General features: G+C 40.3%; 1 protein-coding gene across 1 annotated transcript in view; it reads left to right on the top strand.

Annotated features, from left to right (window-relative positions):
• The window catches only part of HHAT (hedgehog acyltransferase), a 156,964-nt gene that overhangs the window by 130,054 nt on the left and 1,058 nt on the right, over positions 1 to 25,852 (top strand). The window contains exons 13-14 of the mRNA XM_009279631.1: positions 23,782 to 24,051; positions 24,130 to 24,276. Of these exons, the coding sequence (XP_009277906.1) occupies positions 23,782 to 24,051; positions 24,130 to 24,276 (417 nt within the window). The remainder of the gene's footprint in view (positions 1 to 23,781; positions 24,052 to 24,129; positions 24,277 to 25,852) is intronic.

Raw genomic sequence — 25,852 nt, 5'->3', positions numbered from 1 at the left:
CTTGGCCGGTGGCAGGTCTGTCTTGGAGCCAGCTGGCATTGGCTCTATCAGACTTGGGGAAGCTTCTAGCAGCTTCTCACAGAAGCCACCCCTGTAGCCCCACTACTACCAAAACCTTGCCACACAAACCCAGTAGATACACCTTGAGTTTGCATCCTGGGCTTGTGCAGACTTGCTGTAAGGGCTGAAGTAGTATTAAGAAGTTCTGAGAGACAGGGGGATGAGCTAAATGCAGGTCCTGTTACGACAGGCAGTATCAGCTCCTGATGGTCATATCAAGTCAAGTGCTGAGGACAGGGAGAGAAATGGTGGCATAGTGGAAGGTGCAGAGCAGGACAGTGGCCCTGGTGTCCTATAAAGGAAGGAGCTGAGGAAAAGCAGTGACACCGAGTGTCTCAACACTGTGTCTGTACTGTTGTAAGTAATTGGTGGAATGCTGTGTTTATGTGCTTAGAGTCAGCAGAATGGACAATCGCTGTAGCGCAGGACTGTAGTGCACGGTATCGCCCTGGAAACATTTCTTGGAGAAGCCCTTTGTCTCTGTCTCGATTGTGTTTTACCCACAAGATACAATTGCAAGGTTGTAAGGGCTGTTACATAGTTCTGAGTCTGATGGAGGAAATGAGCCTTGTAGAAATTGTTCCTTCATTGTAGAAAATCAAAGAAAAAGATGTATTGACAATGTGCACGCAGCACATTGAGTGTCTTCCTTCTCTGTCCCTAGCTAGACAGGGGACTGGTTCTCTCATCCTCAAATGAGACTCAAACTGCAGAAGCTACAGACGAGGAGAAATTGAATACGTGGAAACACTGGTGAGTGTTTAGTGGCTGGAACTAGGTGCAAGAGTTAGATCCGTAAGACTCAGAGTGCAAAGAGTTACTCATTTATTACAGAATTCAGCAAGTTACTGGGTAAAACAGAACAAGACCACCCAATATTCAGTATATTGAACCCACAGCTGATAAAAAGCACGGAATAGGAGACTTCACTGTAGCAGCTAACTAATAAATCTATTCTGAGAGAAAGAGTAGGAGCCGCAGGAGTTTTGTTGCTGAGTGTCACTGGATTTGCTATGTGGAAATTAGTGGGATTCTGCTCATGCTGCTATCGAGTGACAAAAATCTGTCTTTCATGTAGGTAAAATAAGGCCGTGCTTTGTAGTATTTCTCTGTAATAATGGGCTCCCTGCTTCTCTTTACTCATTCGTATTTGAACTAGTTATAATTAGTAGCAGCATACATTTGGCAGGCAGCGATGGGCAGGCGGCCATGCCACTTGGCAGAACTGGAGCTTAGGAAGCAGTGACTGCTGTCCTGGTGCTTCTCTGCCAACTCAGGTGTAGCAGTTGACCCTGCTGAAACCCTCGCTTCCCTAGCATTTGATTTTTGGATGCGAATTGTATTAGTGAGCCAAACTTCGTGTCTTATTTTATAGTATTTGACAATGGCTTTCCAATAACATTCAGCACTTCTCCCAGTTCTTCTCTAATTGAGCAAAATCAGGCTTTGGGAAAAAAATAGCTGTATCATGATGTACGGATGAGTTTATCAGCTTGTCTAGTACTATTTTCATTATGGTCCCTCATTAACTCCATTACTTCTTGCCATGCAGTTTTGTTAAAGGGCAGTAGGGAACATCGTAGTTTATTAAATCCAGTAAAGGCCAAATTTGAATAAATTGTAGCTAATTATAAATTCAGCTGGAAACATGATGTGATGTAAAACAAAATTATACAATTTCCCTTCCTCTGTTATTGACTGTTTTGCCTGCTAAATGTACTAGTCTGGTTTTCCTGAAGAACAGCCTCTCTTTTTTTTGTTGTATTACTTTCCAAAGTCACTACCTTGAATTTTCAGGGTAGTGATTTAAAATAAAGACTAAAATTGTAGGGATTATTTCAAATGGCTGAGGCAGTCCCCGTCTACCTTCCCCTCCTTGCCTGAGCAAGCACTATTAAATGTTAAAGCAAAAATGTCACAAAAGAACCGATTTGGCCACAGATTAAGACAGTCTCATTTTACAGTGGACTGTGAACTGGTGTCACTTGGATCTCCTCCTCAGGATTGCCAAATGTGAATAGCAAAATACCAGAAGTCTGATCACAAAAAATGTGTTAATGCCTTAAAAATAATTTTAGAGCTTTGCTTCATTTGCATTTTCTATCATAATTTTGATTTATTGGCTTTGGCTGCAGTCCAGCTGTGTTTCAGGTAGCTTTCTACAAATATGAAGGCTGAATGCAAACTCTAGTTTCAATGAAAAGCTGAAATTTGTATGCTACTCCAGGACTTGGGGTTTCAAAAAAAAAAAAAAAATCTAGTTTTCCCAAGGTAGACATTTTGACTCCAATAGCTTCAGCTAGAAATTCAGCATTACTATTCCTGTTTGTCTCTATCTTGGAGCTGATTTCCAGCTCAAGAAAGAAAGAAAGAAAATACGAAGTTTGAAGGTGCAAGTAATCATATCAGGAGTACTTGAATGGACTTGCAGAGGCCGTAGGGGAAATGTATTCCTTTCTACGTGCCGGTGTGAAGTTCTCTCTCGTAGGGGAAATGTATTCCTTTCTACGTGCGTGAAGTTCTCTCCTTCCTAAGTACATCATTTTTAGTTGATTCCTAGTGCTATTTTAAGAGCAGTAGGGTTTCCTTGTTTTGTTTTGTTTAATAACAAATATGGCCTGTAAATTTTGCTCTGCCAAAAATGTTTTGGGATTTTCAGTCTGGTCATTTCATGAGAAGAGAAAAAATATTCAACAAAGTTGGGCTCTGGTCATCACCTTGTTTATTTGAAAGATTGAGAGCCGTTAGCCCATTACCTTCCTGCATTTTGCAGATGTTACTTACATGAACTTTCTGGTTTTCTCCACTCCTGCAGAGAAGTCCTGCTTTCAGTAGACTTCACACAGAGGTGAATGATTTGTCTTGTGTTGCCTATCAAGACTGTAGCGGAGCCACAAATGGAAATCAGATTCTCTGATTCTGGTCTAATGCTCCATCCTTTTACCCCGGTTTGAATTTTGCAGTTAAAGTGATATATACACAGTATAGCACAAAAGCTTTTGCTGATCATGTAAGCTGTTGATTCTGATGAGACCTTGTTATATCCCTAAACTATAGGGAACTATATAGACAAGTGATAGAAAATAGGCTCATGCAGAACATTAGGGGCAGGGTTGTTTTCTCATTGTCACATGTAAGATGGAGACTACCCTGCATTCATCCGGCTTTGGTTGCATAGCCGTATTATAAGAAAATGCATGATACAGTTATGGCACAAGCCACAGTCATTCTGAGCAAAATACTCTGTATAGGATGAGTATAAAAAAAAAACAGATTCGCATACCTGCATAACAAAACTCACCTTCTGAACCTATGCTTTTTATGTCTTGTGATGATTCTGCTATTTTGTCAAAATAGTCTGTGTACAGAGCAGCAAACATGACCATATGTTATATCGTTGGGTTCTAATAAGGTTCTCCCTGAGATGAGGTACTTTAAGCAGCAATAATGAATGGTGGAAAGTGAAAGCACTAAATAAATAAATGGGGTTTTAACAAAATTATCTCATGCCACTTCCATATACGTATACCTGTGTGTATTCAAAGGGGAAAAATAAGTAAACATGACATCCTAGCATCCAAAGCTTGTGCCAGATGTCTTATGCTTGGAGTCAAGTCCTACATGAATCAAGAAAAGCTGTTGAGTTTAATTGAAAGTTGACTCTGGTCTGATTTGCTTGATCTCTTGCTCAGTAGACAGCTTGTCAAATAAAGACCACATCTGTGAAAGAATGGTTTCTCAGAGAGTAGGAAAACCTCTGTTGTGTTGTCTTCAGTGTGTGGTTCCCAGTATTTAAATCTTACTGCACTTAATGAGGCAGAGGAAAAGAATAGGCACAATTTTAATTTTCTCTAATTCCTACTGGTATCCAAGGAGTTCTCTATGCTGCAGAAGTTCTCTAATACCTAGAAATGAGAAGTTAGGAAGCCCTCGCTGGAACAGGGAGGGAGCTGTTGCGTGCCTGGCACCGCACACTCAACCTTTTGAATAGAAAATGCTGTATTCAGGAATCCTGCCCCTTTGCTCAATGTGATGTGTGGTAAACTCTGCAACCATTTGTTACAGCAAATAAGTGGGATGGCAGGAAGCAGCTTGCTGTGCATTTCTTTCCTGCTTAAATGGCTTGTTGAGCTGATAATTAATAAGCAACAGGACATTAGGCTTATCATAACTTTACTGGATGGATGGTAAATTACCACTGGAAGTAGTCAGAAAGTACAGTAAACCTGTTCTCTGTCAAGACTTTTTACATCTATAGGAATTGCAGCCATTGATGTATGGAATAGAGCACTCTTTAAGAACTGTACTATGCATGTGAATTATTATTGTGTGGAAATCCCACATGGGATTCTTAAATTATTCCTATTTGCTTCAGCTGAACACCAGGTATAATAGTTTTGCATGGTCTTACAATCAAAATAAGAGAAACTTTTGGGTTGAATAGTAGAGTCATATGTGGTTTCTGTGTATGCACCTTTGCAGAGATGCACTTGAACTGAAACAATGGTACAGGACTACACAGAGATTAAAGTATTACCTACTGAATCCTTAAAAACTTAAAATTCCTAAAGTATCCTCAAAGTTTTCTTTACTAATTCTGCTCAAATCTGATTCTGTTTAGACGTGATGCTCTAGTGAGATAACTGTTCAGTGTCTTCTGCACACATGCAAAATGAATAGTATAGGCACTAGTACAAGGCATGCTTATATTTAGCAGGGCATACTGGCTGACATGCAATACATCCTGTGGGCTAGGTCCTACCACAAACGGCTGGATGCTTAAGAGGGCTGCTGAGCATGGTGCTGCGTTACGTATCCTCCAGGAAAGTGATGGGGAGCAGGTGCTGCTGAGTCACAAGCCGATGAGAGTGATGATGCTCATAGTGAGCAGCTGGCTATGAGTAACGCTGCTTCACAGGAAGCTTTTGTGTGCCTGTGGCTGTCTTTCATAGCAGTTTCTGTTCTTGTTTTCTCTTAAGGTCAGCTCTTTTATTAAGGTCATCAAAGCGTGTCTTCAAGACAGGATTGAGAAAAGCTTCAGGTGACGAGCACATTGATCGTGCACGCACCTGCATGTTTGTGGATTGCAGCACTGGGCCTGTACTTTAATAATGGACTGTATCAGCGGTTCCCTAATGTGGTGGTACCCACCTGTTCATCAGAGCTCAGTTCAGTGCCCATGTAGGTGATTGCTTATACAGTCATCAAGCCCTGCAGCGAGGCCGCCTCACTTTCTGGAAACAAAGTACAGCTGAGAGTTAGTGCATTGCCTTGTTGCTCTGCTTTTGTCACTGCACTGCAGCTAGTCCTCCTAAGTCTTGTCTCCACTGAAAATACAGTGCTAGAGTCTAAAGGTCTGTAAATATAAAAGACCCGTTAAAGCTGCAAGACTCTACGCCTATTGTAAAGCTTCTTTTTATTATTATTCTTTTTGCTGCTAGAGCCATGTAAAAGAATGTGAAGGATTTTCAGTCCTTTGTGAGGAATCCTCACTCCCAAGCTTCTGCTGGGGGACAGAGTGGAAATGGCATAGCTGCAAACTGAAGGCCTTTTTCAATTCATGCTTAACACACAGTGTTGTGAGCATCACAAAGCAGGAGTTAAATTCTCGCATTTGAACAGTTTAGTACTTTGAAGAGGCGCTTCTTAGTTCATCTTTAAAAGCTTGAGGCCATTTCTTCATGATAGTCTGCTAATGCAGAGACAGTGCTAACAGGTTGCTTTTAAAAGCTTGTCGCGTTTATTTATATCCTTGATGGAAGCGAGCACTGCGAAAGCTTCTCTATTAGGGCTGCGATGTAAGAGGAGTAAGGAACAGCTTTGAAAGAGCTGCATGATCAATCAGATAGGACAGTTGCAACACTTCATTCTCTGTGCTTTGGCAAGCACTGACTGCTTGGCTTCTTGGAGCCACGTTTGCAGCAACAGCAAATGCTTTGGCCTGGATGCAGACAGCCAGGTTTGTAGCAGTTATCTGGACTTTTTGGGATAGCATAAGGCTGGAGGTAACAGTCCTGAATTTTTCTCCTCCTGATAGGCAGTGGGCACTCTTTCAATTCAAGTGGACAATCTTTGGCCAGCATCCTGTGTTAGACTTATCCTAATCCAGCAAAGTCTTTCTTGGAAACCAGACCACAGGAAATGTTTTTTCTGTCTCGGGGAGGTATTGAGTCTGCAAAAAATTTTCTGTCATAATATGGGATAAAACCAGTCAAAACCCAGTTAGTTTTCCTGACCTGTCATATAGGGTCCAGGGAGATGTGTTTGACTTAAGTTTCATTTAGACTTGAATTCTTTCAATTGAAAAATAAAATCTTAGCTTGTGCTTCAAGATTTTTGGGGCAGGGATTTTATTTTTTTTCCTTCTGTAGGAAATGGTAAAAGGTTCTGTTTCATTGTTTTTTTTTAAAGAGAAACCACACCAGAAGGTTTGTATAAATTTGGCTCTCCCTGTCTAAAGTTGTAGAGCCAGTGTCACAGTATATTTTGGGTCAGAAGAGTTCTCAGCCAGCTACTAGTATCTAAATACCTTGTGTTGAATCCAGGACATTTCAGTGGGCTCCTACTGCAACATACTTGTGCCTGTTAAGTTTGAACATTTCTTCCTGCAAGTTGAGCATCAGATTCTTCAAAGGGAGAGAATTTCGGTCAGGATTACAAAGAATTAGAAGTCCTGGATGGAGACAGCAGGCTACAAAAGCAGCGGGTCACCTGTAGTCCTCCTCCAGTTGCAGTCCTTCAGCAATCTTTGCCTCTTTAACCATTGGCAACCAATTCGGTGTTTTACAGCTGGTCGTATTCAGTCTGTAGCAAAATGTACCAATTTCTAGTAGCTCTGTAGGAGACACAAAATTAGATATTGGTCCAGTTACAGGCATATAGGGAAATATAAGTATATCTGTCTATAACTGGTTTCTTACTATCTCATATTCTGCAATGCTGCGTATGGCTGGTGAGTGTTTCTACTGTGTGCCTTCAGCTCTGACTTAAGTAGCTGGCTGATTTCTTACCTGTTCAGGGCATTAAATGATCATTCGATGAAGAAGGATTTCAGCAGGTCTCAAGCTCACTGAACTCTCTCTGATTCTTACATCTTGTTATCCTCACTTTGCTAATTTTCTGGCAGATAGATGTGTTCTTTTGTTGCTGTCTGCATACAAATATTTAATTAAAATATGAAGTCATAACACTTCTCGGTCAGTCAGCTGTTTTCCCTACCTTCAAATGCAAAAAGTCAGTTTAACGCTGGCTTCAAAATGCCCCAAAACAAGCAGTGACCTGGTCAGTAAGTCCATACTGGCAGCAGGCACATGTGCAGCGGATGAAGGGGAGGCCAGGAGCAGCATGTGTCCATCAGTGCATTTGGCAGCGCAGCTGGCTGCAGCCTGCCTCAGCATCACACAGCAGCAGCCAGAGCTGTGCCTGCTGGAGAGCAAAATGTTCATGAAGGCATCGGGCTTTTAAAGAAACAAAGAACTTGGAGCTGCTGAGAAGCTGGCCAGGCTCAAGTCCTAAAGCAGAGGAGCTGTGATCACTCACACCAGTGAGTATTTCAGGGGGCAAAATCAGTCGCTGGCTCTGCTGCAGCCCTCAGCTTCCCTCCAGGTCCCTTTGATGAACCAGCACACTCATCAGCACCATGGTGCTAACTGGCATCAAACCGCAGTTTTTCTTCACCAGAAAGCAGCACACTGAGACTGTAGCTAAAAGCTTCAATTTTTTTTGATGCCGCAGAAGCAGTTTTGGTGTGTTAAGGTGACAGCATTGCATTGACTGCTGCCTGTCTCATTAAAATGTCTCAGCAAAGGATGTTGAACAGCTTCCTTGACCTGTTCCTCCCACAAGCATCCAAGCAGGATATTCAGAAGTAGGACATTTTAAAAAAAACCAAACACATGGTGTATTTTTATTTAATAATGAGATCCATTTTCTCTGAGTTGTAATCAAAACTCAGTGTATTTATACATGAAAAAGATTAGTATAATTATCACAGAAAAGATTGAAAATACACAGGAAGAGGAAAGCGTTGGGGAAAAAAAAAAGCCTTCAGCATTGTCTTCCTGGTTTGATCTTGGGTTTTTTGATCATAAGAAGTGTCCCAGTTAAAAGCAGGTGTTCCTTGGTAAACATATATTGTCGTGGTTTAATCTCAGCCAGCAACTGAGCACCACACAGCTGCTTGCTCACTGTTGGTTTTACCAGAATACAGTATCCCTGACAGTGACATAGAAGAATGATAGTTCTTTTTGGGACAATCTGTTCCATGCTGCAGTTTTAATAAAAAAATAAAATAAAATAAAACTGAAAGGAAAAAGAAAATGGAGAGAGAGCGAAACCCACGCTCATTGAGGACTAAGAGGCAAGTATATGGATATCAGTTTCATCATTCCTATTTGTCATTTTTATATGTAGTTTTGAAGGAAAACTAATTAAAGTAATTGAAGTTATTTCTCTTGGTCTGGCATCCATTAAAATCCCCTTGAATATGTAATGAATGTGGTTAATATAACAAAAGATCTAAACTGAGAAGGAGGGGGCTTTTTTATCCTGCTACCACTTCACCCTGCTGCTGTGTGTTTGAGCATATATTTTTTTAATGTAGTAGTGAATACACAAAATATTTTTGTTATGGTTTGCACTTTAAAATACAGTGTATTACCTTATCAGAGAAGGAAAAGCAAGACTGTTTCACTCTTCAGGATTGCTGGGCACTTTTTAAAATCAGTAAACATGCTTAAATGCTCTTATAACAGAGTGTATCTAGCTGTTCAGGTTTAAAAGAAAATCTCCACATGTCCACATGCACACGCGTGCACACACTTGAATGATTTTCGAGTTATGGCAAATTAGATGCAGCATCTGATTTGGAGATGAAAAAGCTGTTTGTCAACCCAAGAGGTGGAACAGTGCAGGCACATGCTCATCTGTTTCAAACTCAGGTGGCAGAGGCTTTCTCCACTAATGAGAAAGCAGCTCATTTTTGTTCTTTCAGCTGTTATTTGTGATGAGATCTCATTCCAGGTAATACTGATTAATACCAGGTAGACTTTTCTTTTAAGAACTGAAGAGCATCCCTAGCTTATTCCCTACAAAAATAGCTGGTAGATGGTAATGAGCTTTCACACAAGGTCGTAAGAGGAAAGAAAGAAAGAAAAATTCTTGATCCAGTTTCTTCTTTTTCTTTTTTCTTTTTTTTTATCTAATAGAAATCTAGATCACAGTTTTATCTAGAGAACGGTGTAAGGGAGGAAACGCAAGTGTACGTGGCATCACAAGGTATTGCCACTTTTTCTTTCCGTGTGCGCTAGTGCTGAAGGTCAGAGCATCAGCACCTCTCTCACTTCTGTTCCTGCCCTTTTTTCGGTAGTTCATTTCTAATGGTGTTAATGAAACTCTCAGTTTAAATAGATGAATTAAAGTAATAAAAAGCTTAACATTGCAAGTGCATAATAACTAGCAATCAGTACAGTACATTGCTCCTCAAACAGGACAGACATGAGTTGCATGCCTATTCACCAATAATATGTTTTTAAAAAAAATCAACTTTAAGACCAGTAACCCCGTGATTTGATACCGAAAAAGAGAAAAAAAATGATACTGATTGTCTGTATTTGCTGCCATATGTAAACAATATTCATTCAATAAGAGCTCTACTGTTATACGTGGCTGTAAAGTGCCTGTGAAAATTAAGCATCAGGACAACACTGCCTCCAGCAAATATTTTAATAAAAGTGACTTAAGAGAATGAGAACAGCTGGGATAATTTATCCTTTTATAATCCTTTCAAATCCACATAATTTCTGTTCAGTGAGGCAATTTAACTACCAGTATTCTATGAACTTTGACATTCCAGTCACACAATTGACTAGTTGCAGTAATATTTATTGGTTGCCTCCATTTATTATAAACAGAATTCTCCAGATTTGCTTCAGACCTTCTGTCTGACGTGGGAACTCTGGCTTTTGGAAATAAAATGCTGAGATTCAGCTTTCTAGCTGAACTTTTCTCACAAGCCAGTTTCATGCATTTCATGCAGAGACCACCTTAAATTATATGAATTTGGTCAAACAAACATAGGTAATAAGCATTGATTGTGGAGATCCACTCATTATTGAGGAAAATAGTCTTTACTAAGTTTGATCAAAAATATTTTAGCGCAACATTCTTAAAAGTTACAGGTGTCTGAGCACTACATTTCAAGTCTTGGGCTGTTTAAAAAATCTAATAAGTTTGATCAAAAATATTTTAAAGCAACATTCTTAAAAGTTACAGGTGTCTGAGCACTACATTTCAAGTCTTGGGCTGTTTAATCAAAATCTAATTATGAGTTTTAAATAAGCTAAATAGTACACTTCTCTTCCATAACTGAATTAAGAAGTATCACCTATCACTTCCCAGAAGATGGATAAAGAGGCTGTATTTTGTCATATTTATACCTCCTCACTGAAACAAAAGTTCTCTTTGAAATTATTTTATGAAAAAGCTTCAGCTGTTTTGTAAGAAAATTTGAGCAATGACACAAAAAAGGCAGAAGTTTTATATCATCTAATATTGTATTATAAGCACTTAGGTAAATGTTGTGAAGTCTGAACATTATTTATATTTTAGCCATCTTCTAATCCCCTTTGTTACATTATTACTTATATCATTTTAATGTTACTGTCTCCTTGTGCCAGAGGTCTGTGCAGTGAAAGGAGAGTTTGCTTATTTTCAGGATTTTGAGATCATCATTTTTTCCTGCTAAAACCATCTTGTAATGTAGTGATAAGCGGAGACCAGATGTTAAAAATGGTGTGATTTTTATTGTTTAGCATCTTGTAACCCAATAGGAGTAGGACGGACGCTTTTTACCACTGGAAGGAGGACATGAGCTTTTTGATTTTTCATAGCTTCAAGGTTAAAACAATGCTTGGACATTGCTTCTGATCTGAATAGAGAAAGATCACTACACCCATGCAAGTCATAAGACAAATTGTGTGAAGCAAAGAAAGATTTTACTTAGTGTCAACACTCAGAGGTTTGTTACTCTTTCTTGAAATCAGAAATGAAAAAGGTGCATTGAAAATTTAGGAAATTTTTTATTTGTGCTTTTCAGAATATGAGAAGGAGGGGAAGGCAATTCATATATTTATGGTTCTTATGCTTGGAAAAAGGAAGTTTTGGACGTATGGGTTAATTCTGTGAAAAGCTTCTCATGTTTAAAACTCTGTAAATATCAATACTGTTATATTGGGAAATCGACTTACTGTTTTCAAATATGCTGTAGGAGAATATCAAAATCTGCTGTTCAGTGCTGAGAAGATGCACAGAACTTCCTCTCAGACTTAAATTATACAGCTTTCTGCCTGATGCTGTAGTTCATGCCTGTTCCCTAAACATAACCTGATACCTTGATCCAACCGAGTCACTGTTCCTCGGTATGAATAAAAACATCGTGCATTTCTGTATACATAGATACTGACTTGGTCTTCAGTGGTTTCGCTGCATTACTTTTTAAAATGAACTTTAGCAGAAAGTGTAGTGTGTCCTGTTACCATGAATGGATTTAACTGAAGAGCAGGGGACAGTAACAGCGATAAAAGCAAAGAGATTGTGAGTTTATACACCGTTCAGTCTGTGGCAGAACCGGTTTGATAGAGAAGTTTCTTAGTACAAAGCAGAGTAAGGGCAGGACCGGAGGTCCCATTTTTAAAAAAAAGGAGGGATAGATACACCCCTAAAGGCTGGGTTTTTAAATGGATTTAGCGTTGCTCTGCATTGCCACAATAGCAATGATTTGGTCCATTGGCTGTACACGTAGGCAGGGTGCAGAAAGTCGTAGGAAATGCTACATCTTGGCAGCACAGGGCTGCTGTAGTCTTGGTTTATTGGACTGGCAATCCCCTGGGCAAAGATGGGGAGGTGCTGGGACACAGCAGCCCTGGCAGGAAGGCGAAGACCTGAGCAGGGAGGAGGACGGGGGTAGGCAGAGATGCCTGGAAGGCAGGTACTAGCAATGAGTGGTAAATGGGCTCTGCTTGGGATGAAGAGTGTGAAACTGAGAGAGAGATCTCTCTGAAACATGAATGTTTCTAGAGTACTGTTAGGTCTAATAGTCATTTAAGTGTTCATGGATTTTAACAAGAATAGGAAAACAAAAGGAGAGTGGTAAGACTACTTCAGTCCAAAGTGAATTAATTAAGATCAGAGAGTTTCTACATCCTTGCTTGACCTTATGCTTACAGTAGATGAGGAAGAAACTTGAGGGAATTAATTTCAATCTTAATTTTTTGTTGCATTTGTTATTTTCCTAAAAAAAGGAAGGAAAAAAAGATATTTCTTATGGTCAGTACACAAATTCATGGTTTTCTTACCAAATAATAATGTAATAACAGTAGGAGACTTGGTGTTTAGGGGAATTTTCAATAGCACCGAAGAACCTGTCAGCACCTTTGGATATCTAAGACCTTCAGAAAGTCTGGCCCATACTGAGTCCTTTAGCACCAGGCTCTTACACTCTGCCAGTTTTCATTTGTAGGTGAGAAGAAGAAAGCAAAGAATAGTGGTTTTAGATTCACATTGTGTTTCTAACTTTTAGCTACTTTAAAGAAAATCTTCCTGCATATCTCCCAAGAAAATGGAAACTGAGAATTAGTTAGGACAAAACTTCTTCATTTTCATGCTCAAAATAAAAAATACTTGCATTTGTGGTAGAAAAGTACTTAAAATAGGGCAGGAGTTCACTCAGGTACTTCTGTCACAGTATTATGTGCTGCATTATTTATAATTGCATTGACATCAGCAGCTACAGCACTTATTTATTCCATTTCTACATTCATATAAAATCGTCACCTTTTAACTTATTAAACTTCACAGCACGATTCACTAATGCAATATTTCTTATATAAATTATTTGAATAGATTACAAAAAATTCAGGTATTCAGGAAAGTCATCATTGGTTCTTACTAAATTTTAAACAAGTTTGTTTAAAAAGCAAAATGCATTAAAATGTAATTTACATGCTAAAAATTCATTTGAAATAAATTCCTTAATCTCCATCCAATCAGGGATGCAACTATTAAAAATAACTTTGAGTGTTGGACTGTATCTTTCCTCTTACCAGCTGTGCCCCAGCTCCAAGTCTAACCCTGCCCTGTGCCACACCACTTACACTAGCATATGCAGATTTCCACTGGTTTTGCTCCATTGGCATCTCCAGCCCTAAGTCTGAACTGCTCCTCCTTTGTGTCTCCTTCCACTGCTATATTTGTGTCTTCTGCTGCATTACACCTTGTGCCTGCACCTCCTCTTCCCTCTCTAAGATCCCTCGTGTCTACCGTGGAAGCAGATTTCAGTAAGAGTCTCTGGCTGCTTTCTGCCAACAGATGTATGTATTACACACGCTCACTGTCCGTTTGGATACTCTGTCTAAATCTGTGTGATGCTAAGTTTTACACACAGCAATTGCTCAATTAGTTACAGAGTGTGAAAGATATTTACAGGAAATCTGAGATTGGGAGTAAGCCCTCAGGGAAGCTGGTGGAAGTCTCCTGACGTGGAGTATTTAAACTGGAATTACTGACACGGTTGTTCTGACAGAGGAGCATTTTATATTCCCCAAGTCTTTTATTGCAGCATACGTGGGGTCTGTGAAGCGCTTTGATGTTGGAGCTATATTTAAGTGCCAGGCATTATTGTTTCGAATCTTTCAGGTTAAGAGTTCTCATGGACACGGGGAGGCTGGTTTTTGTTATGCTTTCCATTTTATCTTCTTCAAACATGGTCTCCTGCTGCATGGACTTGGCTTAAAATTATAAAATGCAAAATTAAGTATTAAAGAGGATTTTGGGAAGGTGACTATCAGCCGTGGGTGGCTGATGAACAATCTGGACTTACCATGTAAAATCACGTGGAGGAAAAATCCTCCTAATGTGGAACTTGATCCTTGCTCTGCACCAGCATGCTGTGTGCCAGGCTGCAGAGTCCATCCAAGGCAGGGGCTGAACTAACGCATACCTGAATTCGTAAAACTAACAGAAATGACCTCTTTTTCTCAGGGATAGAAAATACAGTTTCTATTTTGACTGTTACGTTATTACTGCAATGTTGAGTACCCAACAACTTTGGGTAGAGGTTGTTTTGTACACTTTTGTGTTCTTTCCTGAAAAGATCTTTTTTCTTGCTGAACAGCCATCATTTAGTTCTGTCTTGGTTCCTGGGGCTGTTTGTGTTGGTGTATTCCTGTGTTCAGCAAAACCTAGAAAGCCTGGAGCTGCTCGTTTAGGAGAGTCTGACGGTGATTGCTGCTGCCACCTCCAGAGATCTTTGAAAGCAGAAAAAAGCATTGTGTGTGTGGTGGTTTTTTCAAGGCTGGCCAATCTTCTCCACTGCTCTTTCCTAATCGGTGACTGATACAAGCTATAAAGACAGTTCCAAACAGGCTGCAGGTTTTGGTTCTTGGAGAATTCTTTCAGATATTTTTTTCCAAACTGAAAGTATCTCAAATGCCTGAAACACATTCACTAAAGCAAAGCCCCACATACAGGTGAGTTGGTACCTAAATGACCAGCAAAGTCAAGGAGTGAGGCTTCTAATGCATCTCACTGACTCGGTGAGTTCTGCTTAGGCATCCTGGGACAGCCTTCCCTTTTAACATATGAAGAAAGTCACTAGACCTTTTAGAAACTCTGTGGCTTACAAATCTACTCCAGTGGGATGAGCTGCAAGATAACTACGAGCAGTTTTCCCACCTACTAGTTAAAAACAGGTACTGAATAAGAACCAACAGGCAATGTAATCTTGAATGAAAATATTTAAGTTTCTGCCTAAATATTTCTATACATCTGCACCCTGAGCACTTACTCATGCTAAAATAGGACTGCATACTTTTGGTTTTTTCATACAGTGAAATTAGGAGAAGGCTGAAGACTAATATTAGCATTGCTGTATAATACTAATACTGAAAGAAATTTAATTCATGTATACAAACAGGGTTAGGAGCACCTCAGATTTCTCACTACAAGACCATTAATTCTTCATTTGCTTTTTGGGGTTTTTTTTGAGTTTTTATTTCTACTTTCCCTCAGGCCAATTCTTAGAAGAAAAGACTCAGGCAAAACGCTTCAGGCATCTCCAAGCATGGGGCTGAAGCACATACAACCAGGTTGGCAGTTTTCTTTGAAAGGTTAGAGGCAAGACTTGGCATTTGGTTGGAGCTGAGGAGAAGGGGAAGGGAAGTATGGGGGGGACTTTGGTTTGTGCCCCAGAGGTGAGGAACAACTGCATCTGTCAGGATTTGGCCTTTTGTCTTATGGGAATTGTCCAGTCATTCTTTTCTTCTTCAGAAATTCCTATTCAAGTTAATGAGGGCAGTTGTGCTTTTTTGATATGTAAGTGTTATTGGGTGACTTAGCACCAGTGTAAATCAGCCTGGAGCCTGATTTGAAACAGTTTGTGTCAGGACTGCGGGACAGAGCCATAACGTTGGTATATGCTGTGGCTTCTTTGCACCCTTCTGCTTTGCTTGTTAGTGCTTGCTGCTTGTGCGCTCTGGACTAGGCAGAGATGCAGCCTGGAGCAGGGGCCACTGGGCTTCCCCAAGAGCTGAACTGGACTATAAAGGAAACATGACTCTGACTTTGTCCTGTTCTCTCCCTGCTTCTGGGGAAGAAGAAATTTTTGCCAGGTGCCTGGGAGGCACTTATTACTTGCCTACTCACATCCTGTGCTAGGTGGTCAACTTTGCTGATGATACTGAGTATTAATGGTAAAAAAGACATGGAGCAAGCATGAATAGGTGCAGAAGGATGAGGCTTCAGTGGCCTAGCAATAAAACGGCAGATGAAATTTAGTTCACTTCTATATTAACTACAGTTCACTTACACGTTAACTGTATGTTGATAGAGGAGAGGGAGGGAACAAAATCCAATCTTCATATCTCTGAGCTGACTGTTACTGTCCAGGAGAGAGCCTGGCATTATCTCAGTGACAGTCCAATGAAAACATCAGCTCAGCAGCAGAAAAAAACAAACATGAGCATTGTCCATTCTTGGGAACGCCATTTTCCCATGGTACAAGGCTGTGCTGCGCCCACATCTTGACAGATGCAAACTTGTCTATGACTTGGTTTGGAAGTAGGTGCAAAAGGCTCCAAAAGTAGCATCTGGCTTGGAGACTCATCTAGTTCTAGGTTGGGTTTCTGCAGTGCTTGAGCCTACCATACACAAGTTCATAAATGCATCGGATATATGCATTTATTAGTCATAAGCATAAGGCTCAAGCATGTATGGATTTATTGCATGGCTCTGAGTCAGCATAGCAGACTTCTATCTGCACATTATGGAAAGTAGCATTTGCCCTTCTGCTCTCCCCGCTCTGATGTTGTGTTATTTTGCACCAGTTTTTCTCATTGATTTCGACATGACAGCTTTGCTATAAGGTCCTGCTTTTCAGACAGTTCTTCCTCTTATGTTATCTGCTCTATAGACAGTTCCACCTGAATTTGTTCCTATCCCTGCCGCAACTTGTTCCTTTTACAACTTGTTACTTTATTTGGACTTCCTTCTTTTGCTTTACCCTGCCGTGGTTATCAGTCCTGGATGGAACTTCTTTTACACGCCACAGTATTCACGTACAGGCAACCTTCTGGTATTTATATTCAGGCTACTGTTGAGCTCTGCAGTCCCTGCAGCCTTCCCCCAATATGAGAATATAGCAGAGCTTGACAGGTTTTGGAGAAGAACAGCGGGGATGATGAAAAGGTGGGACAGAATGATCATGTGGGTAAATAAGTTGGTAGCTGTAAGGTAACCAAATACTGCAGTGAAAAAGTTGATAGATAGAGGAATTATAGCAAAGTTTGTTCGAGTGAAATTTACAGATTCAGAGCAGACACAAGTGTCACCTTCTGTTTTCTAAACACTTTTCATGAAATTAAGAGTGGAAGATCTAACACTTTACAGGAGTCTGGCAGTTATTTGTATTTAAACAATTTCATTTTACAGAAGTATTTTGATCTGTCTATGCAAAACTGTCTGCTTTTTTTCACTGAAGTAGATAAAAAGTTCTGTTTATTTTCCTGTCCTCTACTCCAACTATTTTACTAGAGAGATACATCATTTTAATACTCAAGTGTCGCTATTTATTTAAATATTTAAAGTAGTCCTTTTCTCAGATGGGAAGGTCTGGGGGATAGTTTGGGGGACGGGGAGGGGGATTATGAGAGAAGGTCCTGTCATGTATTCATAGATGTGAAGTCCCCCAATAACAATCGCAAGCAAATGGTATATTTCCAGGGTGAGGTAGGCATCAATATTTCATCTACTTTCAAGCCAAGTCCCCCAAATTATTGAGTGCTGCTTGAGCTGCTGAGAGTGGTCGTTGCCATACAACAAAGAGCATCACGCCCTGGCAACCCAGTCCTGTGTCTTTTAAGGTTGGTGGCAAAATCCCCACTGATTTTGTCAGTACCAGATTTAAATGTCTGGATCTTCTTTTCTCAGGTAAACCCATTTTCTACAAAGACCACAGTATTTAAATCTGAGCCTTATTATGTCCTGTGAAAATTTTACTAGGAGCTTACCCCAGATACATTAAACCTTACATTTACTGTAGTCGGCCTTGTTTCTTTCACATACGCTTTCATAGCCTCAGAAAACATGATCAAGGTGGTGGTGTTAAGAAATCTTCTCCAAGCGGTGAAGCCATCTCACAAAAAGCTAATTCGGGGTAAGCTGCATGCTGAATTTTACACAGCCTGCGTTCGATACACATGCTGCTCTGTACTGGGCTGAAGATCTATTGCCTGACTCAAAAAATGAGTCCAAGTTTTGTCACATCAGTTCTCTTCAGGAAGCGGCTGTTTTCAGCTATTGAGCTGCTTCAACTTGTGTAGTGGCAGTCGTGTCTTTTATCACATAAACAGTTCAATGCACATTGCCTTTTATTCTGTGTCATGCTGCAAAACAAAACGAAACGAAAATCTAAAGGAGCCAAAAGCTATTTTATACTTGACAGCAGCATATAATGAACTGTGCTTCCTGGGGGAAAATTACTAATGGTTCCCTCTTGGTGTAAGGGACAGAGGCTAGCTCTAGTTAGAGTGAGAGCCACAGTAATTAAGCTCCGGTCCACCGCATTTAGAAGAGGTTAGCCCTGAGGGATGCAGAGTAACTTCAAGATGCCAAATTTCTCAAGGACTAATGACTTCCTAAAGAAAGTCTGGAGTTAGTCTGGGATTTCTTTGGAGGATCGCTTTTCAAAGACAAAGATCGTTTTCAAAGAAAACCACAAAGGGATTTCTGTCCAGCTGTCTGTAATTCTCAATTCATACGCTTGGGGCCTTATCTATGGAGGGGGCACCTTCGCCAGTACAGGAATACCCACAGGCTGTACCAGTAGGACATCTCACATAAATCCATGCTTTGTACCAGTTCAGTAAAACTCTTCCCTGGATTGAAACAGTATGTAATGGCAGGAATAGTCTTGTAACTTCTACCAGCAAAATTACGTAGAACAGGGATTGAACCTTATTATAGTGTTAACCTGATGTGTACAGTTTAGTTGTAAGGGACATACAGCTTTGCTAGGGCATTTGATACATCTTGCTGCTTTCTGCTGACCAGTAAAATCCCAGACCCTATCACAGCAGCCAGGGTTAAAGGCCTTTCCTAGTAGCAGCAAGATCATTCTGTTGTTCCTAAGGCATCCTTTCCAATGAGCCTGATGTTGACTGATGGTGACACTGTCATGGAGCTCGATGCACATCGCTGTATGAGCTAACCTGTTTGATAAGATGCAGATTTTACATCATGATGCTGTTTATTGGGAAAAAAAAAATTAAATAGCACCTGCCTTTATTGCAGTAAAACCTGTGTTGCACTGGCAACACGTTGGACAAAATTGCTCAGAAATGTCCCAAAACACCTATCCTTATAAACCTGCATCGTTTCTAATTGCCACTCCTGAAGAGAGAGAGCATGGTTTCTTCTCGTAACGTCATTTGAACCTGCTTTGGCTAACTTTAAGGTTGCAGTAGGTTGCCAGGTTTCTGAGTAGTAAAATATGGCAATAGACAGGTGTATCCTTTTGTTGTCCTGTATTATATTTTTGACCTAAACATTTGAAGAATTTTGTGATTCCAGTTGCTTTACAAATGACAAATTTACTTGCTACTACAGAGAGAAGTAGCAAGTCAGTAGCAGAACTGGGAATAGATCTGGGCTGTCATGCCTGCTGTCGGTCAGTAGTAGATCAGCATTCATTCCTCCCTGTGATGTGCTTTTTCACAGCCCTGCTTAGACACCAAGTTCTTTGGGGTTTGTGAACAGAGCTCAGTAGCACAGAAGGAAGAGCCAGAAGTGATCATGAAGCAGAAACACTGTAGTGTTAGAAGATCCTTTCAGTGCATTGGTTTCTGTGCTTCTTGAGCTGACAGTAAATTCTTTAGTGATAGCAGTGCATGAAAAATCCACTGTATTGTATGTAGAAGGAGTTGCCATGAATTAGGCACGTCTCAATTTGTTTGACCTATGCCAAGTTTAGAAAGGTCAAGTCCATGTTTAAAAAGTAATGATCACTCACTATCACGAAGGTGGTGTCTTTACCTTGCAATAAGCATTGCTGATCTGTCTCTTAGTGAAGCTGGCTCCTGCATTACAGTCAAAATACGCAAGCTTTATCTCGTGCTGATGAAAGGTTGTGAGATGAGGACAGGAGAAACTATGAGAGAAAGTCAGCATTTACCTGCTTTCACAGTCTAGAGGAAATGGCTCTTTCTGTCCCGTCCCCCTTTTTCCCTCCAGGATTGTCTGTCTTAGTCTATGTGTCTGTCATGCATAAGTTAGGGGTCCTTTAAGATGCTCTCGTCTTCATTTGTGCATTTTTTTCTTCCTCTAAAATCTGCCCTTGCCTTTACTGCCCACTGCGCAGGTAAAGTGGAGTAGTGAGGTGTTCTCCACTTGGTCTGGGCCTTTGATGCCTCCTAGGGAATGCTAAAGACAAGCTGGAAGCATCTGTAGGATATGTTTGGTTTAGTTGCTGCCAGTTATGCCAGGTTTAGTTATGCCAGGGCCATACTGGAAAGTCAGATTTACTTTAAACAGTTACTGGATAGAAACAAAATATAGTCTGTGGAGCAGGGAGGGGACCTCTCTCTTCCATTCTGCTATAGGGGAGTGTGCAAGCCACAAGGATACAGAAAATCCTGGCATTTTTATGTAGTGACTCTCTGAGCCATGGAGCAGCTTCCAAAGGAGGCAGAGAGCTGAGCCCAGCATCGGTGGCAGCTCCAGTGCCAGCCTCCAGCAGAAGCTTCCCGGGGCGCAGCACGTTTCCCTTTGGGAATCTGGTCCAATATCATTATTACCCCAGCAAATGCAATAGGTATTGTTGCTATAACATGGTGTGCAGGCGCCACTGTGAGCATGGCCACTAACAAAGTAAAAAAACAAACAAGAAAACCCACCGCATACCCAGATGTCACATCTTGAAATGCTGAATCTTCAGCGTGATTGTGGAAAAATAAGGGTTGTTTGGGGTTTTTTTATCCTGCTTACACTTTGCAGTTTCTGTATCTTCACACTGTCTATGGTGTTACATTAAATATCTATAATTTCATTTCTGTGCAGGCACAGTAGTATATAAAACAACTGCAAAGGTCTGCCTACAGTAACCTTCCTGTACTTCTGTTACAATAGTAAGTGCTGACCCATCAGTTCTCTTGAAACTGAGACCATGGCAGTGCCGTGTTTAGCCAAGGACACACACTTCATGAGCATTTTAGTCACTGACGTTAATTACATCAAGACCCTGTATTACATGTAGTACTTTGCCAAATTTGTACTGGTTTTGAAAGATGACATAAATTACTTCCGTGACAATTTATAGATGATTCAAAATTAATGTATAATCTGATTAGATTGCCATTAATCAGAGATAGTGGATATTTTGTTAGAAAATGTTAACATTTACTCACTTTTTACAGAGTGTTTCTACCGTCGTGTGAGTTCTGCAGGAGTAATTTCATTAATAATTTAATTCAGCTTTATGTACTGCTGCCTTCATTAAAGAAGTTGGCTACTGACAGCACTTGTATTTAATGTTCTGTTAAGCTTGATTGAGATACAAGATTAAGTCCACTTATATCTCCAAGAGGGAAGACAATAAAATTTTCCTGCATTACTAAGATTACAGCTATAATTAAGGTGCTGGCCAACCTGTACCAAGCCTACAGCTCTTCACTGCAGAACAACTTAAGTCCTCACTCTGAAACAAAATTGGCATAATTAGCTCTGAAAGAAGGCTCAAAAGACTGGACCTGTTTTTACCAGGTAAAGGCCACCCTAGTTAGTAGTAACCGCAGTTCACTACAGTTGGGGGTGTCTTTTGCCAAATGACCTTCAGTATCCGTTCTGCACGTATGGGATGCACGTATGCACCAAAGGCACAAGGCAAGTTGAGCTAGCTAGTGTCCCTGCTGAGGCACACTCAAGAGCAGTGGGGGAAGTTATGTTGACATACGAGCTTTGTTTGCTTTTATTTGTAAGACTAAGAATAACCACCTAAGAATTGAAAAAAAAAAATACTGTTACCGAATGTTTTTTCCTGTCTCCTTTTCTAAAAAACAAGTATTGTTTAAGAGTAATTGAATGTTTTACTCCCTCATAACATACTTGATAAAGACCATTTGTTGTCTAATGTGGCGTATAGTGCCCATTCTTTGCCCATTTTCTAACTGGACTGTTAGATCAGTATTGATGATTTGAGGAATCCTCTTACGGCTTCTTTTTAGTGAAGAGTTCATTTGTTCAAATCTGAGAGTTTGACTCTTGCTTCCCATCTTTTCTGTGTCACTGTTTCCCTAGTTCGGTTCTCAGTCTACCTCTGACATTCCTTCCTTCTTACTGGAGATTCACTTGATCTTTATTTTTTCAGAGTCTTTCTCTAGAGCGATGCCAGTGCATTTGAGTCACCCTTCTGCTTCTGTCCTTCTCTGTACTTTTATTTATTGTGTTTTGAGGCCTCCAATAGCAAATCAAAATGGAGAGGTGCCACAGCCTCTCAAGTATTCCACCCAACAATTACATCACCTGTTGCAGTTTGGGTTAGCATTTAAAACAAATTAAGCTACATCACTCTCTGAAGAATAAAAAATATTTTTTTATTCTAAAGCCATAGAGGATACAGGGGCTTCAGCAAAAGGGAAGGTAGAGATGTTAGTAAATTGGTAATGACCTTGGTCCATCTGCCAGGGTAATTTTCCTGCTTTGGTAATTGAAATGTATTCAAATGCAATTTAAAGGTCATCAAGGTTGCAAGTCAAAGACTTAAGCAGAGTTTCTGATCAAAACCTTAAGTATTGTGTTTGACTTTTCCTTTTATGAACGGCTGAAGGATTCTGCCAAATGGTAAATTTCTCTTATTTAATCAGGCTTCTTTGTTACAACAAACTTTGACTGCAGCTGAGCTCTTCACTTGAGTCCGGTACTCAATGAAACACTAAAGGACAGAGGAAGGTCTTTTATCCACAGTTATCTTGCAGTTCTGCAGTAAAGTGAACACTGAGAACAAATCCCAATGCAAAGTAATTCTTCAAAGGGGAAATAGAGGTTCATCTGAGCAGCCTTGGCCCATATGATGAATACAGTGTGAGCAGACATGAAGGATGCTGACACTTGTGTCAGAAAATTTGATCCGAAAAGCAGAACTTTTAAATCTATACTGGGTGTGCCAGTATCCGTTCAAAAGATTTTTTGAAAGAAATGAGTAAGGTGATATACGATGGCTGGACAACCAGATTGTGCCTTTAAGATTTCCGAGTAAAGAACCAATAAAATAAATGGATACTACTATCTTATTCTCCATTTTCCTGGGCAAAAATCAGCTGGATTAAGTGACCATGCATACATGCATGCTTGTTTTCTCATGCACAAATATTTGTGCATGTAAGTGCAAGTTCACAAAGCTCCATTGCACATATATTAAAAGATAAAGCGTTTACCAGTAAAATCTGTGGCATCACAAAAGTATCCTACAACAGCAGCGGTCTCAGTTTCAAAAACCTAAAATATTATTACGCAAGTTAGACCAGCAACTCTTGGCAATCGCCTAATCCCTAACAAAGTTATACTGGTAATAGAATTAGTTACTACACATGACGGATGGTTTTAAAAACAGACTTCTCTGCTAATTCTTAGATTTTTTTTTTCCCATAACTGTTATCTGCTTATTTATTCTTTGTAAGGCAATATCGCCACATCTGCCTGAACTAGGCGATCTGGCAAATTAGGAAGAAATTAATTTTACTGTAAATGTTTAATTATAAACAAAGGTGTGGAAATTTACAGAATGGTTTGCTTTTTTTCTAAATCAGATCCACTAAGATCGACGTTGATTTACATTTGAAATAATTATTTCCAAGCAGAGGAGGAAAAAGAAGATAGTTGTATTACTCTTGTTCATGATTAAAGCAGGAACTAGGAGAAATTCATTGTAAAAATTATTTCTCTAGCGATGCCAATGGGCAGTGGAAGATAATAAAGGGAAAAGGGGAAGGGAGTTTTCCCTGTTAAAAAATAAAAAAGTTGAGAAGTTAAAATGTTCATAATGATCTCAAGAGCATGCAAACAGGCGTAAATATCTTGCATCTTGGATTAGGGCTGGAAAGAGTTTAAGTATGGAAATTAAGATTATTTTTAATGTGTTAGACTCATTACAATTTTCTTCTCGCCTCTTTGTTTTAGGTGTTCAGACCTTCACCGATACCGTGTTATCTCCGTATACCTTCTATTCCTATTACGTCCAAGCCAGCAATGTTCATGGCTTTACGAGAAGTGCCTCAGTGACATACAGAACAAAATCTGGGGCGCCTCCAGGAAGCTTGCATTTAAATCCCGTCTCTCCTGTTAGCCACCACTCTGTTTTACTTTACTGGACGAGCCTCTCCAATGACTCTGGGCCCATAGAGAAATACATTTTGACATGTACTAGCTTGGGTGATCTTCAGCCTTGCGGTCAGTATGAAGGCCTAAAAACTTCAGCAACTATTTGGAATCTCATTCCATTTACAAAGTATGTTTTTTCTGTGCAAGCTTGTACTAGTGGAGGCTGCTTAAAGAGCCAGCCAGTAACAGTAATTACTGCACAAGCTCCTCCAGAAGGGCTACACCCGCCGATGATAGAAACCATCAGCTCTACAGAACTGGCTGTGGAATGGTCACCACCCGAGAAACCAAATGGTAGGACATTGTATTTACTTTTGTAAGTCAAAGATTTTGCAAAGAAAAAGCGGCATTTTCTCAAATCTGGTTAGAATATCCTTATCCATGCGACATAAACTGAGAATGAAGTAAGTAATTGTCTTAATTTGCCTGTCTGCCATTAAACGTATCCTCAGAGTCTGTGTTTTATTCTTTTGGAGTCCAGAACTCCAACTGAACTCCAACTGAATCTTCTTATTCCTCCTCTGCTTGGAAATAATTATTCCAAATGTAAATCAACATCGATCTTAGTGGATCTGATTTAGAAAAAAAGCAAACCATTCTGTAAATTTCCACACCTTTGTTTTTGATTCATTTCATAGCGTAAGATCACATATTTCACCTTTCTGTGCTTTCACTTCCTCATTTCTAAAACAGTGCTTAATAGTTCTTTTTTAAAGCATTTGATCTTGGATGAAAAGTGAAAGAGAAGTGCAAATAATTATTAAAAAGGTATATCCAAAGCCTATATTTACCTTCCTCACCCCCTACTTTCCATTACTCTAGATAGCTTTTTAGCAGTTTCTTAGCTGCCGTGACCCTGAATAGCTCCCGGCTATATCCCAGAAGCAGTTACACATCTTAGTCATCACAGCACAATATGAAGTTACGCACAACCATACCACCACACGTCGTTTTGCCTTAAGAAATAGTGAACGTCGAGTAATATATTACGTGCCAGAGCACGGATACTCTTAAACTTTTTCAAAGCAAATGGAGAGGACACAGCTGTTTCTAAGTCCTCTCTGCATGTCTGCACTGGCAAGCCAGCCCTGAGTACAACTTAAAGAGGACCGCAAAATTATTAGTATTGCTAGATATTCAACCCTTGACTTTGTCGTACAAAAGCAGCAGCGTCAGCCCAGTAATTGCTTACAGCGCTTCAACTACCTATAGCAATCGCAAACTTGTCGCTGAAGTCCAGCAATAAGGAGACCAGGTAACCTCATCTTCATGCCTTTCAAACCCTGGTACTTCAGGCAAGGCTCTGCCAGCGGCTGCAATGGTTACTGCGACATCCTTGTGCATTAGTAGTGAGCAGGCAAGTGAAGCAGCAGATCAGTCTTGCTGGCGAGATTCAGCTGTTTCTTTTTCAGCTTTTGGGTCAGCACGCCATTCGCAACTGCGGGGGCAAGTACTTGAGTGTACTCTAGAATTGCTGAACCCTTTCTGAGCTGCACAGACACACCTGACGTGCTTCTGGGTGCAAGAGTAGGGTACCCAAAGCCGATTTGACACGTGTTAGACAAGGCTGGCAAGAATGCTTGCAGCAGGAGTGAGGCCACCAGTTGCTGTGAAGGCCCCCAGCCGGTAGGAGCTTGCCATGTGTCCAGTTCCTGATTTTGCCTCCAGAGAAAAGAATGGCCACAGAGGTGGCACGAGAGTGTGCTAGAAACTTGGGAGAGCTGCACGCAAGGGGAAAAAAAAAAGAAAGAAAACCCCCCAGCGAGACCGCTGTCAGCAGCAGCAAGTACCACAAATCCTTGTGAGACGACAAAACAGTACCACCCCCAGAACTAGATTCTAGGGCCTCCCCCCCCCCGAACCTAACCCC

The sequence above is a fragment of the Aptenodytes forsteri genome, unplaced genomic scaffold (assembly GCF_000699145.1).
Source record: "Aptenodytes forsteri isolate BGI_AS27 unplaced genomic scaffold, ASM69914v1 Scaffold195, whole genome shotgun sequence".
NCBI classification, from domain to species: Eukaryota; Metazoa; Chordata; class Aves; order Sphenisciformes; family Spheniscidae; genus Aptenodytes; species Aptenodytes forsteri.
Note: the sequence above shows the minus strand (reverse complement) of the source record. Positions and strands in the feature narration are given on the sequence as shown.